This window comes from Anas platyrhynchos, chromosome Z (assembly GCF_047663525.1).
Source record: "Anas platyrhynchos isolate ZD024472 breed Pekin duck chromosome Z, IASCAAS_PekinDuck_T2T, whole genome shotgun sequence".
NCBI classification, from domain to species: domain Eukaryota; kingdom Metazoa; phylum Chordata; class Aves; order Anseriformes; family Anatidae; genus Anas; species Anas platyrhynchos.
Genome location: NC_092621.1, coordinates 3,539,549 through 3,558,704, shown reverse-complemented (window position 1 = coordinate 3,558,704; position 19,156 = coordinate 3,539,549). Strand labels below are relative to the sequence as shown.

Sequence of the window (19,156 nt, the reverse complement as noted above, 5' to 3'; positions counted from 1 at the left end):
CCTAATCTCAGGGGTTCACTTCATAGCCAATACAAAAGTACTTAGATGCTTTCAGCTGCAAAATTTGTAGTAAGAATGGCAGTGAGACCTTTACCCAGCAGCACAAAGACCTCTAGGCAAGGGGAGGCAGCAAGCATCTCAAATCACTGGGGAGAAGCATAAATGCACCAAATCCAGCTCTCACCCAGAGCAGTACACCATAGGAAAAGAGTTTTAGATAGTTACTCTGCACTTATAACAGAGCACAAATCAGTACTTGCTGTTAATACACCAGCACTGGGAGCCGACACTGAATTTCCTACCAAATGCATGTCTGGAGCACCTCTCCCTCAAGAGCTCATGAGAGCACACAGTGCACTTCATGCTGTGCATTCGAGAGCAGAACCTATGGTCTTAAGAATCTGGGATCGAAAACCATTTTCCCAGACTAATGAAAATAAGGCATGAAAAAAACAGCAATAAAAAGTCCTCCCCCCTGCAGAAGTCAAGCACTGTTCCAGCAGAACAGTCCTTTCACAGTTATTTCCATTTTCCTTCCTTGTGCACTAAGAAAAAAATATCCCTGACTAGAAACCACGTTAACTCCAATGGCAGGTCTTCCAAAGACCTGCCGCAGACTGCATTTCTTGCAATCCCCATCAGGACACACACTTTTAATCTGAAATTAAAATTCGGACATCACTGTCTTAAAATTCCTTGAACATCCCCATGATTCTGGGATGAGACACCTTTATCCTTTCTTAAAGAGCTGCTTTTGCCTACTCCATAAAACAAGGTAATGCATTAACAGACCTTAGTCAGGACACACAGGGCAGCAAGTGCTTCTTATAGTGACACAAGTAATTAAAGTGGCTCCAGAAATACTCTTCTACCTCAGCCGGTGCCAGTTTCCACGTGGGCAAAACGAGCTGATGCAGCACGAGGCTGCCAGCACGTTGTGCCTGGGGTGTGAGTCAGGATAGCAGTGAGGCCAATAGGCCTGGATCTGGAACTTTATGCTGTCACAAAGATCCCACCTGTCAACCAGTGTGCTAGTGATTACATATCGAGCTGCTCTGCAGGTGATGGTGGGGTTTCACAGTGATTTTCTTCCACTGTAGCATATATTATGTCACAGGGAAGATGAATCAATGTCCATGTTATCCCTCCAATAGCCCACTCTAGAGAGACACGTCACTTGGTAGACAGGGACAAAATGACATGATTTTGACCAAGAGATGCCCATGATCACCCCCAGAGCATTCCAGTTGTAAATATTCTGGAAGAACAAATACACAGGGCTTGCACACAGCCTTCATCAAGGGTACAGATCAGGCCAGGGTGGTGGGAGTGACTCACCTGGCCTTTTTGCCATGCCAAGCGCATTGAGCTGAATTCATTTCTGGCCATGAAAACCCAGAGCGAAGGAGTCCCCAGGATCAGATTTGCACCACGCAGTGCTGCCTTATACTGTATCCACACCAGCTGCTCAGCCCACGTCAATGCCAAATAGTCTCGATAACAGATAGAAGGCTTTGCTTCTCAGAGGGGCTCAGAGCACGCAATTATTATATATGCCAGGGTAAAAATTCCTTTGCATAAGAAAGGAATGAAGCTCAGACTCTCACTGCAGGAGAAGTCCTTTTCATTCCTATTCATTCTGGCCCTGACACAGTAAAGCACTGAATTCATGTAGCTCCTCTGGGAAGTTAAACAGGCATTTTAGGGCATTCCTGTGGGGTATGTGTTTTGATGAACTAGGGTCTCCAACACAACCCCCTTTTCCACTGTGTGAACAGAGCAGACAGTGGCTCCAACACTTCTTGTGCACATACATTATGTCCCAGAACATCTCCAGACTACTGTGGTGCAAAAAACCTCCTTGCTCAGCATGCAGAGAAGCATTTCAGGAATGCTAGCACTGGACACACAGCAGCTCTCTACAAATGCAATTGTAACAGTCTTGTTTTTAGGAATTAGCTACAGAGAAAACCAAAATTCCACAAAGAGGAAGACTCTTTAAATTGAAAATGTAAATGCACTTTCACCAAATGAAGAGCATTTATCTTGGCTGGAAATTTTGATTTAACTGAAAGTGCATCCAATTCACTTATTCCATTATTTCAGAATAAAATATGAGAAAAGTGAAGGTTAATGAATCAAGGTAATGAATTATAACTGAGCTGGGAAAAAGCCCTCCAGCACCAAGACACTGTCCCTAACGATGCTCTCATCCTTTTCTTCTCTTTCTCCTCTAGCTAAGCTCCTTGCCTTTGTGCCCTGTCCCAGTGCAGATTCCACACTCTTCTACATACTGGTCCTGCCTTCAGCCACTTTCACACATCCTTGCATGAGCTGGGCCCTCCCAGAAGACATAAAATGCTTATTTTTGTGTATTAGTTCTGCAAATATTTACTACTTGGTGAAATGTCGCTATCAGCCCTCCAGCAACACACAGCAAGGGACTGGCTGGGCTGCACCCATTCCCACAGCCAGACTCCGAGCTGCTTCACCACACACCGAGGTCTGCAGGGTAATGCCCAGGGGAGAGGCTGCCTCAACCTAACTACTCAGCACCTGCATTTCTGAGGCGTGAATTCTCTTCCCCAGCTGCCAAGAAGTCACAAGTGAGTCGAGGACTAACTGCAAGACTTACGTGCTGGTATCATCTTATTTAGGCTACTAACCCACAGCCTAAGTGCTTTACTTCTTGCACAAGCTGTTACTCACTGGGGAGAACCAAAGCAGCTCTGGTTCTCTATTCATTCAACAGCAGTACCTCATCTTGTGTTTTCTTTGTCTTGATAACTACCCAGATTTAGTCCTACTCTTCAGGAAACTGAGTGCACTCCAGGGAAAGGTTTGACTGTTTTTAATTTGCTGCCTTCATATTGAGAATTGGCACTTAAACAAATAACAAGCCAGCCACAAGTCTTTTTTTAAAAAACGAAACACAACAATATTTTCAGTTAGATGCAGGTCTCTGATCCACGTACCTGAATGAAGCTGTCTAGAGCTGTAAGAGGTGCCACAGTGCATTGCAGCAGCTCCTGATCTGAAAGATACCTCCCATATGGCACCCCATATGTGCCAGCCCCATGTGGATGCCCCAAACACCTCATCTAGGCCAAAGCACCTCTATTTAGTGCTCTCCTACCTTATTTAGGGCTTGATACAATGTGTACTAAATTTAATAAGTCTTTTCATTACTCCCTGAGGGTTTCTTATTGCAGGCTGTGCTCACCTATCTTGTCTTATGTTGATGAAGAAAGGTTGGTGCAGACTACCTAGCACGTTACGGGGCAGAGAGAAAGCAGATCAGAGAGCAAGCACTCTCAGCATGGTCTCTAATTTCTTAAATCAGCGCTGGGTACTTCTGAAGACAGAGCAGCTAAAAGTAAAATTCAGTGGAGCAGAAAACAACGCGTGTCAGCCTATGCATAACAGAGTAAGGCTCCGTGAACAACCCATAAGCTGAGCCCATACCCGTGAGAAAGATTGAACTGATCGCCATCGTGCTTATATAGAGGCATAAACCTACACCCCGTAAACCTAACGCTAGGGACCCATTGTCGATGGCTGATGGTAAGTTCAAACTGGAAGTACAGGTTAAGCAGCAGGGAAGATGTAATCAATCACTGAAGCAGCTTCTCAGGTGTGGGAAAATCTCTGACCAAGCTGAATTTTGAGGTGTGCTTCCACTTCTGTGAAGCCAGTGTCTGGTAATGCCACCCTGCTCTTGAATTCAGCCCTTACATCAAGAACATCTTGATTTCTGGAAAATGTGATGCAGCTGATCAGGGTGTTAAAACCAGGTGAACCACCACTATGACACAAGGCTTGGGGGTTCCTCCTGGTGTTCAAATCTACGGCTACATGAACATCTGGAAGGACAGCACAGGGCCCCAAGAGAGCACGAAGAGAGGATGTGCTCATGGAGACACAAGAATCAGGCTTTAACACTAAGGATTTTCCTCTTTCAGGCTCCAGCATAACAGGCAATGAGCAATACTATGCAGGGATGAGTAAGAGGCATCGTAATGAACGTGTTTGTTTTTTCTTGAATTCCACCACAGGGTCAAAACGTCACCATGGAAAACAGTGTTGATGTCAAGATAGAAAATAACGGGGAAAGAAAACCAAGAAAGCAAAGTCCCTTGAGCAAAGGTGGGAAGAGAATCTGCAGAGCTGTTGGGTACATCACAGGAGACATGAAGGAATTTGGAGCCTGGCTAAGAGGTAAATTATATTAATAAGTAAATTAATAAGGGGATTCCAAAGAAGAATTATGCCAGAGGAGTAATAACTAACTTCTCAGTAATAGGATTCAAGTTGGAGTAGAACAGAAACAACCTCTGCCTTGATTTATGTCTTTTTAGTGAGTAAAGTTCAGCTTCTTTGCAGAGCCACATACTGCTTAAATCCTGAGGATGGCTGAGGTGACATTTACCTCCCAACACGCCATGTACAAACTGAATTTAGTCCCACAGAACGTAACCTGGGATGGTTATTCCGTGCTCTGCCATTCCTCATAACATTCCCTCCCCTATCAGCTGAGCAGTTTCTGTCAAGCCTAATGCCACTGTGAAGCTAAATTACACACAGGTAAGTGTGTTTGGTCCCCATAATAAATCAGCAACAGGATACACACACAATTTGCCATCTGAGGCACAGACGTCATAAATTAGCCAGTTCATACGAAGCTGGTCTGGGGTACTTTACAACAGGGGACTCTGGCAACCACACTGTTCATCTCAGCTTTCCAGCTGCAAGACTTCAATATAGACCATAATAAATCCCAGTCAGGTTTTACAGTCTTGTTGATTCATTGCTTCAGTCATGCTGCCAAGTTCCACTGCCAAAATTGTTTTTGAGTTTCAAAAAAAAAAAAAAAAAAAAAAAAAAACTATCCCAAATCAGTCACATCTGTGCATTTTTAGTTATACTTATTGCTTAATTTGATCTCTTCCAGACAAGCCTATTGTGATCCAATTTATCGACTGGGTGCTGCGTGGGATATCCCAGGTGATGTTTGTCAATAATCCCCTCAGTGGGCTTGTTGTAGTAGCTGGCTTCCTGGTACAGAACCCCTGGTGGACACTCACAGGCTGTTTAGGTACAGTGGTCTCAACCTTAACAGCACTTATTCTGGGCCAGGACAGGTAAGTCCATCCTTTTCCCCTTCAAAACAAAACTGCCATATGTTAAATAAGCAGCAGTGATGAAAAGCATGAATTTAGCCCTAGCTAGAGCTGTTAGAGACAGACAGGTCTTCCCACCAGCACCAGCTGCATCTGGTCCACAGGGACACTGAACACAACCCTACCACTGAACATATGCCCTGTTCCTGGAGGAGAACAAGATCAAATTGGATGAAGCCCTGAGCAACATGAACTAGGGGGTGGCATCCCTACCTATGACAGGGGGTTGGAAATGGGTGACCTTTAAGGTCTCTTCCAACCCAAGCCATTCTGTGATAACTGCAGAAAGAGTAGTTGGTTCTGAGGGGACACAGGACTCTAGCCAGTGTGAAACTGGAGGTCAGTCAGTGCACGACTTGGCAGGTCATCATCACACAAAGTCACATCTGCATGGGGAGGAAGGAAGAAAGAGAGGGGACAATGCACTCAAAGCAACTGTAGGGGAGATTTCAAGACAATTATTTTCTTCCCACAGAGGAGCCATAGCAGCAGGTCTGCATGGCTACAACGGGGTCTTGGTGGGACTGCTCATGGCAGTCTTCTCTGCTAAGGGAGACTATCACTGGTGGCTTCTACTGCCAGTAGCACTGGTGTCCATGATGTGGTAAGCGAGACATCTCTACTGCTTCTTACTCCAGTCCCAGTGTTTCCTCACTGAGACTAAGCCACTGTATTTTTATGTGCTATACAGACTACAATAAAAAAGAAACATAACTGGCATGTACATGCTTCTAAATCTGGATAATTATTTGCACTTTTAAACTTGAACGTAATCCCAAAACAAATAAAACACTCACATAATCACACAAACAAACCAAAGGGATAAAAGGAAAATTGATGGTTGATCGTATGTAATTCAATGCCCTTAATGTTAGCCATATTGCCGTGACGCATTAATTCATGTTTTTCTCAAGAGAAGCATTCCCTGCCATCATCAACCACAAGCATTTCATCTATTTAGGCCACCATATAAAAGTGTCACGAAAATTTACCTCTCTGGGCACAAAAGCTGCTCAGTGATCTCAAGACATGATGGTCGATGCTAATGAAAACAAACAAGCAATAATACTTTACTCATACAACACCGTAATCTGCTAGGTATTTGGACACTTGAAATTTTTGAATGCTGGTCTTTGGTCCCCTAATATCTAGTTGGAGATTGCTAGATCATGCATATCATCTGTCTGTCTGAAGTCCATGTACTGATATATTCATTTTAATAATCATTCCTTTGATGTCAGCCTTTACTTCTGATGATCCTGATCCATAAGCTTGAACAAGGACACACAGCCTTCCTTCCAGGTCACTTAGACCTGGCACTGGTGTCCTGTATTCAGTCACTAAGTCACTGAGACAGGCATGGGAATAACTCCCTCTCTGGATCCTCCACATTTTGGACCCCTTAGGGTCACCAAATTCACTATGTATCATATGGAATAAGTCAGCAGGAATCAGTATAGTGCTAACTGACATGTGGAGGGCAGGGAGTTTGCTGAGCTCCTAGTGAGACCATTCTGTTCTTCTTTCAGCCCTGTTTTCACCAGCGCTTTAGGCTCAGTCTTCTGTAAGTGGGATCTGCCTGTTTTCACCTTGCCTTTCAACTTGGCCTTGACCCTCTATCTGGCTGCATCAGGACCCTATAACCTCTTCTTCCCTACAACCGTCATTCAGCCTGCAACTGCAACACCAAACATCACCTGGACAGAAGCTGAAATGTCAATGGTAGAATTGCATTTATAAAACATTGCATTTATAAAACAGCTATTATCCAATCTATAAGGGTTTACTCCAGGTATTCATATTTTGGATTGCTTGAAAATGAGAATTGGTTTGGTATCTTTTGTTTACAGCTGTATCTAAATGTTACCAAATATTACCAACTTCAAAAAGCCTCTGCAGCCTCATTTTCCATTGCAGTGGGTATATTGCTCACCACTCCATAGCTAAGGCTACGCTGAGGCTACCAGTTGACTCATAGGTTATTTTCAATTTTCCACATAGAAAGGGTGTTTAAAAATGCATCAAAGCACGGTCTTTCAGATAAGGAATGAGCAAGCAGGTATTACCACGACAAAATTGTTATAAACTTGGGTGCAGGCGTATGTTCACATACTTTCAGTTAATATTCAGGTGGGACCTTTCCAAAGAAACACTTTATTCTCCTGTGTAGCACAGTAAGCGGCACAGACACTACAGTAAGCACTTTCCCCTAAGGCTCGGTGGACTATTTTAAAGGGTTCCCAGGTGTGATTAAGGAAGGTAACTGACACTGAATAGCAATCCACTCTGGTAGCATTTCCAAAAGAACCTTTACCATGACACAAAGTTTTATGGGGACCAAAAATGAACAGTTCCATATGGGTGGGACAGAACATTTTGGGGAAAAGTGTCTCAAAACCATCTCTATAGCTGCAATAAAATTGGGCTCTTCTCACCTGTCTAAGGGGAGGGCACAGCCCTCTGGTATGGACCACTCTAGTCCATCATTTTCCTCCCATCCAAGCCACTATTTTTACAAAACCTCCTGAAACAAGCACAACTTCTATAACTCAGTCAAATTAGGTTGAAAGCAGCCAACAAAACTAGGTTTAAAACAAAATGAAACACCAAAGTGGATAACAAATTGCCTTTTTTTTTTTCCTCCCCATTCACACAGCTACTGCAATCCATTCCAGTCGGGGTGGGTCAGGTTTATGGCTGCGATAACCCCTGGACCGGGGGAATTTTCCTGCTTGCTGTATTTATCTCATCTCCACTCATCTGTCTGCACGCAGCAATTGGATCAGCAGTGGGGATGCTGGCAGGTAAGGATTTGATTTGTGTCACAGCTTTCTACAGAGAATAAAGGAGGAAGTGGAGGGACTGGAACATTTACAGTCACAAATCTGTTTTCCATTGGAGAATGGCTGCTTGAAAAAAAAATACCCACTTCTGTTTTAAGAATTCTTTTGATTGACTTCCGCATTCTCTTACCTCATTTTATGACAGCGGAAACCTTCAGAGGAGAGTAATGCATTTTTGGCTGAAATGAATTTCTATCCTGAAATACTTCATTTCTGGATATATTCGGATGCTTTTAGGAGCAGCTTAATAAAAGCCATTGCCACGAGTCTGAATGTGCAGGCCTCAGGGACGCATTCAGAGTTCAAACGTACACTTGCTCACTCATATATCTTCTGGTGAAACCGTGAGGCCAAATTCAGCTCAGCAGCACCAGGGAGAGTCTGCAGTGATTGCATTAGACTGAAAAGCTTTACTCCTAGACCATGGTAACATGACCACAAGCAGGAACTCAGCGTACACATGCAGGCTTCAGCCCTCAAAAACTTGGGTTTGTGCCGTTTCTCAGCTGCTTTTATCTCCTTGGCCAAGGAATGACACATCTTTGACTTATTTTGCAGCGCTGAGCTTAGCAACACCTTTTAGCAAAATCTACTCCGGCTTGTGGAGCTACAACAGCTCTCTCTCCTGTATCGCCATCGGAGGCATGTTCTACGCGTTCACCTGGCAGACACATTTGCTGGCAATTGCCTGTGGTACGTACCCTATGGATTTTCCCTGCTGCCATACTTCCCTTTGAAACAAGATAAGATGTGTTGCTGCTAGAGGTGGGCTGAAGCCAGATGGCCAACTCTAGGCAGGCAGATGGACTCGGGTGAGACTGACGAAGGACTGAGGCAGATGTTGGAGCTATTGCTCTAACGCACCCTGACAAAATAAAAGCAGTGCCTTGACTTCCAGCCAAGAGTTGTGCTCAAAACAAAAGAAGCGACCAGTGGATTAACTAATATATTTGAAATCAGGTACTTAGCTTCAAAATTAATTGTGTACATTAAGAAAACTGGAGCCCAAGATGAATCAGAACCTGGAAATAGACAACACAGCTTCCCCAGTCTGTGGAAATGGATACCAGAGGCATGAGCTAAGCAATGCAGAATGATTGAAGAATTATTTATAAGGCAATTCCATATGAAATTTCAATATCACAGGGAGCTGGGAGTGAAACTATTGCTCATTCAGTGTGCGTATAAAAAAGATTTAGCTTTGTATCTCATTGACCCCCCTTCTAGCCCTAGAGGCAGGAGAGATGGAAGGGTTATTTTCCTGTTTAACTCCATCCATCAACCTACTTACTTTCCATACATGTTTCAAGAGCCTCTATTTCTATAGTCACACTTTTTACCACTCAATCTTTTTTGTTTTGCCCTTTCCATGGGCTCCAGGTGTTGGAGGGTACACTGTGCAAAGGACAGATCTTTAAGAGGTGCCTGCCCAGGCATTGTCACAAGTGGTGCCTGACCTACCCAAGGCAGTGTGAGAGATGTTTCTCCTCCATGCTGAGAGCAACAGAACTCACCAAGAATTATCTTTCTTTTCCACAGCGCTCTTCAGTGCCTATCTGGGAGCAACAATGACAAACATGTTGTCTGTGGTAAGTAGTTTATTAGCTAAAGGCTTGTTTCACTGAACACGCTTTGAGGCAAAACATCGAGTCTCAGAGCACAACTCAGCCAAAGGCAGGGCAGAGCTGGGTGAGGGAACACAATCCGCCCAGGGGGTGGTGTGGTTCCCACTGAAACATGGCACTTGCAGTCATTACTTACTACTCCTTATCCTATGAGCCTGCACAAACTTCCATAGATCTGCCCTCAACAGCTCTGAAATAATTACATGGCTATACTTTCTGCCTGAAGTGATTGAGAAAAGATCTCTCCACATGGGTAACAAAGCCTCAAATTTGGTTTAATTCCTTTGCTGAAGTGTTAAAAGGCAGTCAGAGCAACAGCCCAGGGTAAAGATAAACGTTTCTGTATCCACTCCCACCTCAGCTCCATTCAAAATCTCTGCAGATGCACAAACAGGAGGCATCCTTCTCGCCAGAGCCAGTAGACATTACAGGTTAATGCATAATGTCAAGATCCCAAATTCTGCTTCTCCAGGGAGATCCTCTTTGCAAAACCAAGTCCAGACTTCTTTGAGAAAGCTTATTTATTAGAAGCTGCCTGGCTCTGAGTCTTTTTTTTTTTCAGGACTGCTGATGGGCCAAACAAAAGACAAGTATATAGTAAATATGGGATTTGGTTTTAATTTGCAGTTTGGGGTGCCATCAGGAACCTGGTCTTTCTGCTTATCTGCACTGACCTTCCTGTTAATAACCACAAACCACTCTGCCATCTACAAGCTACCACTCTCCAAAGTCACCTATCCAGAAGCCAACCGAGCATATTACCTGAGGGTGAAGAAACATCAGATGTCTTGCTGTGATGTATAAAGACCCAAGAAGAGAGATACTTTGCAGATTGTAAGGCAAGAGCACAAGGTATTCCCCCTATAAAGTCAAAAGACCAGAAAAACCCACCACCTTTGAATGAAGAGACTTTTCGCATCACAATCTTTTGTTCTATCCTGATTAGATAGGGCTGTGCTGTGTTGGAGGGACCTTTCCCAAGGCTAATCTGTAATGATTTAAAAGCACATATGCCTGAAAAGATGCTTGAATTTTAAACAGCGGGGAAATGACTTAGCAGTCAAAAAGAAAAATCTGTTTCTGAAATACAAGTTACAGCAATCAAACATAAAGCAATAAAGAGCAGAGCATCTCTCGGCATCTGATGAGACTCCTAATCAATGGCTAAACCCAGCTTACCACAGCAATAGGATGCATCTTAGGGAGCTTCGTAGTAGCAGAGAACTGGAATAAAGAGTACAGTTTGCTAAGTAGAAAATAGGTGATGAAGAAATCTGCCTGGAGGATCTCGAGCGTGGTGGAAAAATATGTGAATTAACAATCATCACATGCAGAATGGACACAGATGAAGTGCAGGCAGTGTTGCTAACACTTGCAAGACTTGTGGTAAAATCACAATAATGGTGGAGAGGGTAGCTATAAGCCCCAGCTTTTGGGTGTTGAAGTTTGCACTGGGTTCTAACACTTCATAAAAAAATTGTTTCAGACCCACACCATTGCAGAGGAAAGTCTGTAAGCTCAAGGCGAGGAAAGGTGATACCAGTTAAAAAAAAAGTGTCATGGTTTTATGGTTATCTCATGATTTTCTGAATTTTTTCTGAATTACCCAAACTTGGTCACAGGTTAGCAAAGGAGGGAACAGCAGCAAACTGTTGCAGTTCCTTCCCTATGCAATGGAAGGACTCTGTTCAGCCCATGCACAAGCAGAAATAATGAGTGCATCTTGACCTCTCCCTACACCATCCCACCCAGCCCATGAAGACCAAACAGCAAACCACCATCCTGTCCCAGCCTGGGGCTGCTCTGCTGCTTCCCTCTGCCCTGCCACAGGCAGGAGACAGGCAGGGGGCTGGTGGATGCAGCAGAGCCTAAAGCAGACCAGCCCTATGCCACCTCCACCCAGACTCCTGGGGTCTGGGGACCTTCACCCAGTGGTGTTGGTGGCCTCACTGGGCCACCTCACTCATCCATCAAGAGACTGGTTTTGGCCATAAGACTTTGTCATCACTGTCCCTTACCAGGGATACCAACTAGAGAATATAGGCCTGACATCTTCACCATGAATACTCTCCTCCACACTCCTACAGCTGGCATTAGCCTGGGTACTTTAATGCTGTTCCCAGTCCTCTTGTGGCAGAGGAAAAAAATAAAAATAAAAAATAAAAAGGTACCTTGCAAATCGTGCCACTCCTGATTTTTGAGGTTGGAAAAAAAATATATTTTTATGAACATGACAAAAATTTGAGTGCAAAATATTTGGGATGAATTGTTGGCAGCATTTTCTGATGAAACGTTGCATTTTCAGCTGTTTGACATTATTGCCATGTGACTGATGCTCCAGAGATTGCTTGCAAAGCATGCCATTTCCTGTGCTTTATTGATAAATATCTACATAATATTGTGTGGAGCTTTTTGTTTGTTTGTTTTTGGAAACAAACCAGTATCTCTTTGAGATGGGTATATATTTGCCACTATTTTACATCACTAAGCTCTTCCAAAGGGAGGTTCTCTCTTAAATTACATAAATAGCCAAGAAAAAAATGGGAAATAAAATTATGGAATCCAAGTAGGAGCGTTGATATTTAGGAAACCTCCAACTTCTCGTTATACTGCTTTATACTTTGTTACACTCCCCTATACGCAAAGGCAGGGCGTTGTGCTGCAACCAGGGCTGGAAAACTCCCCAAGCCCAGACCACGAGGATGCAGCCCTAGGGAAGCCACAGACTGTAGACTGGGGACAGAGGAGAGCCCGTTCTGGCCAGGGGCTGCACCTCACTACTTGTCAAACCCTTCAGAAAAAGGTTATCTTATAGTGTGCCACACCACATGTGCCCCAGGGGGCAGGCCACTAGCACAAGGGGCTAAAGGCAAGGGCAGGCTTTCACACTCCTGCTGAAATCTGCACTCGGGTAAGAGGACACGCTTTATGACCAGTGTAAATCGGCAGACTTGCTCCAGCTGGTGCTATTTCAGCTTGCTGTTGCTCAGCAACAGAGCCGTTTTAGCAGTGCTGTAAAGGAACCATAAGCACAGAACAGAAAACAGCAGAAGATGAAGGCCACGTCTCATCCTTTGCACATCACTCGGTTTTTCATTCTGCTCTACCCAGAGAGTTCAGGCTCCCCATCACCCCATGCAAAGTTCTGTGGTAATTCATCATGTATAGCGTTCAGAATTTGCATTTCATGCTTTTGCCACAATCATTTATGGCAGTCATAAATAAAAAATAAAAAATAAAAAATAAATAAAAAATAAAAATATAAAAAACTCAAAGTGTTCTGCTTAGTGTTTTTTTCTTTAAATGAACACTATTCAAAGTCCACAATTTTTTCAAGCAGTCTTTTTGCATTCTTGTTTTTGACACACACATACAGGAGGTATCAAAATCACGGGAATTATTTATGCTGGGCAGAGATAATGGGAGGTGTCCTGGTTTCAGTTAGGACAGAGTTAATTTTCTATGATGGGCCCTGGTTTAAGATCGTTATTGTACTGTGCGGTGTAACAGTGGCTTATGATATGATGAAATTGCTGGTCACCACTCTAACCTGGTATTTGTACTCAGCACTGTCCTCAACTCTATACTTTGGAAACCATATCTCAGAAACTATTAACAATTACATCTATTGCCTTTTCTCATTGGGGAATCAATCTGTGGAGGGGAAAGGGGAAGATATTTTTTCCTACTTGTTCACTCTCCCTTTCTCCTCCACAGCCCTCTTATCCTCCGAGCTAGTTATGATAGTTCTCCAAGATATTGAATATCCTTGGGATACTCAGACCAACATGTTCTTGTTGTTATGTCTCCTGAATGCACTTCAGGTTTTGTTTAAGGCTAAACAACAACGTAGGATTCTCATCCAGAGATCTGTCCTGTCTTAAACCAGGACCCAGAAAGAATAAACAGCACGACAGGGAGCACATACAGTAGGTAACGTGCTGTTAAACTCAATTTGGAAAACAGGCACAGCAGACTTGAGATTAAAGCAATCAGCACTGTGACTAGCAACTATTAAGCAGGTCTAATACTTATACCAATTTTAGTTTAACACACTCTGGTCAGATCTGTCATTATCTCAACCCTTCGAGCCCCACATTGGGTGCCAAAAGGACTGTTGTGTTTAACCCAGCCGGCAGCTAAACACCACACAGCCGTTCGCTCACCCTCCCCCCTCCCTCTCTGGGATGGGGGAGAGAAACGGGAAAGTGAAGCCTGTGAGTTGAGATAAAGACAGTTCAATAAGACAGGAAAATAAAAATAATAACAATAATAATAACAATAATGATGATACAGTACTACTACTACTAATGTGTACAAACAAGTGATGCACAATGCAATTGCTCACCACCCACTGACCGATGCCCAGCCTAACCCTGAGCAGCCACCCCCTACCCCAGCTAGCCACCCCTATATATCGTTCAGCATGACCCCAGATGGGATGGAATACCCCTTTGGGCAGTTGGGGTCAGCTGTCCTGGGTCTGTCCCCTCCCAGCTCCTGCTGCACCCCCAGCCTGCCCGCTGGCAGGACAGAGCAAGAAGCTGAAATGTCCTTGGCTTGGTGTAAGCACTGCTCTGCAGCAATTAAAACATCGGGGTGTTATCAGCACTCCTCTCATCCTAATCCGAAACACAGCACCCTACCAGCTACTAGGATGCAAATTAACTATGTCCTAACTGAAACCAGGACAGGAGGGCAGCGTGAACAAAGACGACCTTAGATAAGCAGTCACAAGATGCTGGGCACAGAGCAGCGGCTTTTTGCCAGCAGAGCCCCCGGGTACAAACCAGCACCAGTGCAAGCACCTAAGAGGCCAATATTTAGCCCCACAGCAAAGATGCTAAACCCCAGGTGATGCTGGCCTGGGAGGAAGAAATAGCCCAGGAGACTTGGAGAACAGAGCCAGGAGGGGGTCGCAGAGGCAGAACCAGCACCAGGAGGTTGGAGTACCTCCTGCAGCACACCAGCTTTTAGGTGCCCAGATCTGGGGCCAGGCAGCCATACAATCTCTTATCAGAGCCTTCAGGATTTTTGTATGGTTTTGTCCTTACATGAAATATGAACAATATAAAGAATGCTCCTATTGGTAATTATCTAATCTTTTGCATCTTGACATTTAGCACAAAGGATAGAATTGACACAGAGCTTGGCCACAACTATGGCTATTTCACCTGCTAAGAAAATGCCAGCCCCAAGGGAGCAGGGGTGTGCATTCAGATGAAATCCTTGGCTATCCACCCCTCTCTCTGAGACAAAGTATTGCAAAGCCTACTACGAATTGTTAGACACACTGACGTCTCTCTGGTGGTTTCTGCCTTGCTATGGAAACGTGCCTTCAGCTGGTAAGGACCTTTCCATGTTACCAGTTGTTCACCTTCCAGGAGATTTGAATGAGAGGAACATAACTCTCAGAGAGAAAAGACTCCAATGGCCTCAGACCTTCACTCTGCTTTTTCTCAGAGGCACAGACAGGCCAAGGTAATTAATTTCCCAACCTGCTGGTTCTGGGCATCACCCAGGGCACTGCTAAAGCAGGATGCCAGTAGGAACCAGCCCGTGCTTTTTGAGCACCAGGGGAGGCTGAAAGGGCAAACATGTGACAGGCGCTCGTGTTACTTCATTTCCTACAGCCTCAGACGCTGGAGCCATGAGATCCAGCCTGAGACCGGATGAAATCCTGCACACAGAACCAGTATTTCCAAGTGCCCGGGGAGGTGCAGCCTGCAGGCACAGAGCACATCCACCTGCCTGCAGAAGAATTGTTCACCATGCGTTCAAAAAGCTCCTAAGTGAGCAACGAGGTCAGCCCTGCGAGCAAGCAAAACACCTGTGTAGGAAAACACGGCACACTTGCACTGTCAGAGCAACTCTTTCCACTTTTAAGCCTGGAGAGGTGAATAAGATTTTTTTTTTATTTTTATAAGTAAAATAAAAGCACATGTGCATGTTATTGTAGATTTGGGGCTTTAAATGCAAACACATTCTAAGAAAACCTGTAATTCCCTTTCTTTTGCCTGCCACATGAAGACAGACTAGAAATGGATGGGAACCTTGGGCTTGGAAAAACGTCAAAGTACAATGTTTCCCCCTCCCCCCTTTAGATTAAACATTCTTGGATCGCTTATCAGTCTAATCGGATAAGGCTGAGATCAGTAGGAGACAGGGATCAGATCTGTTAGTTAGCATAATTAAAAAAATGATAGTAGGAAAAGTGTCCCCCTGACACAACGCACTCAGAAGCAAAAGAAGGAATTTATTTAAGTGGAATTTTCCAGCAGCCTTTACAAATGGTCCCAGTGCCCTGGCCGTAAAGGAGCTATAAACCACGCTGTAGTATGTAGTTCTGGTGGGAGAGGATGGATACTCTATTAAGAAATATCAGCCACTGAAGCTTCCAGTGCAGCATGAAGTGCTTGTTTCTGCTAAAGGCAGTGTTCCTTGCATCATATGGCACTGGCCAGGTTGTTGTACCACATGGACATCCCGAAGTGTGAGGCAGCCCAACAGCATAGCTTTCAATGCTATAGAAACTATTTTGATGGTCACCTGTTGTTATTGTATAATGGTAATTATCTAATCCTAAAGATTGCTTTTCATTTTAAAGCAAATTAAATGAAAGGAAAATAGGGATCCCTTCTCTTTGTCTTTGAGCTTTCTTTCCTGTTGAAGTGGCCATTCCTATAATCTCGCTCTTCCCTTCCCATATGAGCTGCTTATGAGGCACAGAAGAAGCAGGGTATTTAAAGTTGCAACAAAACCTAAGTACAGCTTCTAAGAACAGATGGATGGGAACAAAACCAGTCTCCTCCTGCACTGTTACTGCAACCTGTCCTGGAATTCACTCCCATGCACAGGGTGGGACTTGCTGCCCTACAAGTAACTTTCTGCAAACACAACACGGAGTTCTTTGTGCTCAGACATTAAAACACAAATGGGACTTTGAGCAGTAAAAAGGCATCTTCACTGCTGGTCTGTGAAAGTGCTGTCATCTCATCTGCCAGCCCTGCCTCACTGGTCACTCATCGCAGCAGGTGAACGTGTTTTGTGTGGGTGAAACTGGTCAGTGAGATGTTGTTAGCAATGATAGATATAAGTAACTGTGTACGAGCTGGCTCTCCTGACCTGATTTCTTCTCTCATTAGCAGGGCAAGAAAAAAAAAAATCCTGCATCTGGAATTACTATGTAATTTTCATTATCCGTTCCCAGTTACACACTGTCTTCCTTTTGCTTTCTGTCCTTTCTATGAGCTCCATCTCCTCTTCTGCTGCTTTCACACATTTTGCACTCAATTCCATTTTCTGCCCTTGCTCCTTCCTATCGTAAAAGATGGTGTCTTTACCTAGGTCTTCCAAATACAGACAACACTTTTCCTTTTCCTTTCCTGTTTTACCTCCTCTGGCCCTTCTGCCTGTAAATCCCCTGTCTTTACCTACTGGCTATCTCTTGGCACATCTCCCTTTCCTTGGTAAGCCTTTAACCTCGTTTACCCAGGGCCCTTCTCCTGTGGCTTACTCCAGCACCAGCACTGGGGTGGGCTGGTATGGCTCACAGACCAGGACTCCACTTTGCAAACAATTCCATAAGCACATAGGAAAAGAAGGAAAAAAAAAAAAAAATGGTGGGGGGAAACTGTTCCTGCAAGAGTACCCTGACTGGTCATAATGCACATCTCATACCGCACAGTGCCTGATGTCTCATGTGAAAGGGAACCACAACAGGCAAGCTTTCATTCTATCTAGTACACAAGGATTGTTACACGTGTTCTTGAGCTTCTTGAACTATTTTATGACTTTGTCTTTGGTTTACAATTTTAATTGCAGCAATAGTGTATGTCAGCTTTGCAAAAGTTGACACCTCCAGTCTGCAGACACTTCTCTTTCCAAACTTCAGTTAAAAGACAGAAGCAGCAGATTAAAAATGAACAGATATGTAGCTGCACATAAATCATATGCACACACATTATACACAAGTGCATTTGTATTGTAGTTCCTTAGACTCTACACTAATTCTGTGTCTATTTCAGTTGTGCACAATGCTTTCCTCTACTCATGTGAGAAGGAACACCTACAGTGAGTGGCAGCACCAGACAGCAAATGCAGAGTCCTCAGCCACCTCCTGCTGCCAAAAACATTCTGCCTTTACTCTCAGCCAGAGGACAATCCAGCCCTTCCCTGCATCTGTGCACTCCTTACATACAAAGCCACAGTTTCCACCTAAATAGGAGGATCCAGAATGCTAACCCCCTGACCTTTCTGATTCACTTCAGTGTAACCCGACAGATCACTTACTGTCAGCTTACCTGCACAGGTCAGATGAGGGTGACTCAAACCCGACCCAAGCATGGAATATCTTCAGAATGCCAGCTTTCCCTCCCTGGAGAGAGCAATCCAACCTAACAGCGAGTGTCGTGCAGTGGTGGCTTGGCAACAAGATGCACCTCTGCACATAACTTTTGTGCCAGGCTCTGCTAGCAGCTAGCAAGCTTCCTACATATAATAAAACCAAGTTTTACCCAAGAGAGAAGGAATGCAGTAATCTTGAAAAAAACACAAGTACAAAAATTCTCCTAACAAGAGATCTTAGGCTGCCATCCCTCACCACAAGCAGTGTCCTTCTGGATGAGAATGACCTTAGCTGGAGCTCACTCAACCCTCACTGCCCTCTGCAGCTCGATGGAAAGTACATACAATTAATTTCTCTGCTATAACACCCAGATTTACAGCATTTCATCTCTACAGGGTAGAGAATGGTGAAAGATGTGCAACCTGGTCCACAGCAGCACAGACTTGTTCCTTCCACATGCAAGAGCATAACTCCCAGAGCGCTGGGAGAGCACCTAAACTATTACAGAGGTATTTGGTGAAGGCGGCACACAGACAGATTACATAGCATTTGATCACTCTTCATTCACATGATATGGAACACACAGTTTGATTACATTTCTTTGACTGGAAAGGACAAATATGTATTCGGGAAAGAGGATCCACACAGCAAGCTTAGGCATCTAAGGGAATCTGAGATTACATTTAGCCAAACATGAGTGGTACAGCTTTGGGATGGATTTGCCATATTACTTTTTTTTTTTTTTTTTAATTTAGCCAAAGGTGAAAGCTGATAAAACACAGAGAACTTGGGTATTTAAAAGGTCAAATGCCCACTAACACACCAAATGATAGATGTTGTGAACAAAGTTGTGCTGAGGATTAACATCAGAATAGCAAGAAGAGAACAGAAAAGCAGAACTGTTCTTATCCCTGAGGTATTTGCACATGTGCCAAAGTGTAGGGGGGACTGCAGGCATGGAAATAAGTCACAGTGATGTGCTTGAGAGTGCACTGATGAGTTGGACTGAGATGTCCAGGCTTTCTCCACTGAATACAGGAAGCTTATATTTAAGTACAGAAATTGTTTTTGATTTCTACTTTGTCTGCATAAAAATTCCCCAAGAAAAGGCCTTTTCCCCGGACTGACACCTCCTGGAAGCTGAAGCAGTCTCTGACCTTC

The 19,156-nt window shown here is 44.1% G+C and overlaps 1 protein-coding gene across 1 annotated transcript in view; it reads left to right on the top strand.

Annotated features, from left to right (window-relative positions):
* LOC101796621 (urea transporter 2) overlaps positions 1-11,818 on the top strand; it is a 319,983-nt gene extending 308,165 nt beyond the window's left edge. The window contains exons 14-21 of the mRNA XM_038170394.2: positions 4,056-4,218; positions 4,952-5,141; positions 5,656-5,784; positions 6,710-6,902; positions 7,837-7,984; positions 8,582-8,716; positions 9,563-9,612; positions 10,276-11,818. Coding sequence (XP_038026322.2) covers positions 4,056-4,218; positions 4,952-5,141; positions 5,656-5,784; positions 6,710-6,902; positions 7,837-7,984; positions 8,582-8,716; positions 9,563-9,612; positions 10,276-10,452 — 1,185 coding nt within the window. The 3' untranslated portion in view covers positions 10,453-11,818. The remainder of the gene's footprint in view (positions 1-4,055; positions 4,219-4,951; positions 5,142-5,655; positions 5,785-6,709; positions 6,903-7,836; positions 7,985-8,581; positions 8,717-9,562; positions 9,613-10,275) is intronic.
* Positions 11,819-19,156: the final 7,338 nt, after the last annotated feature.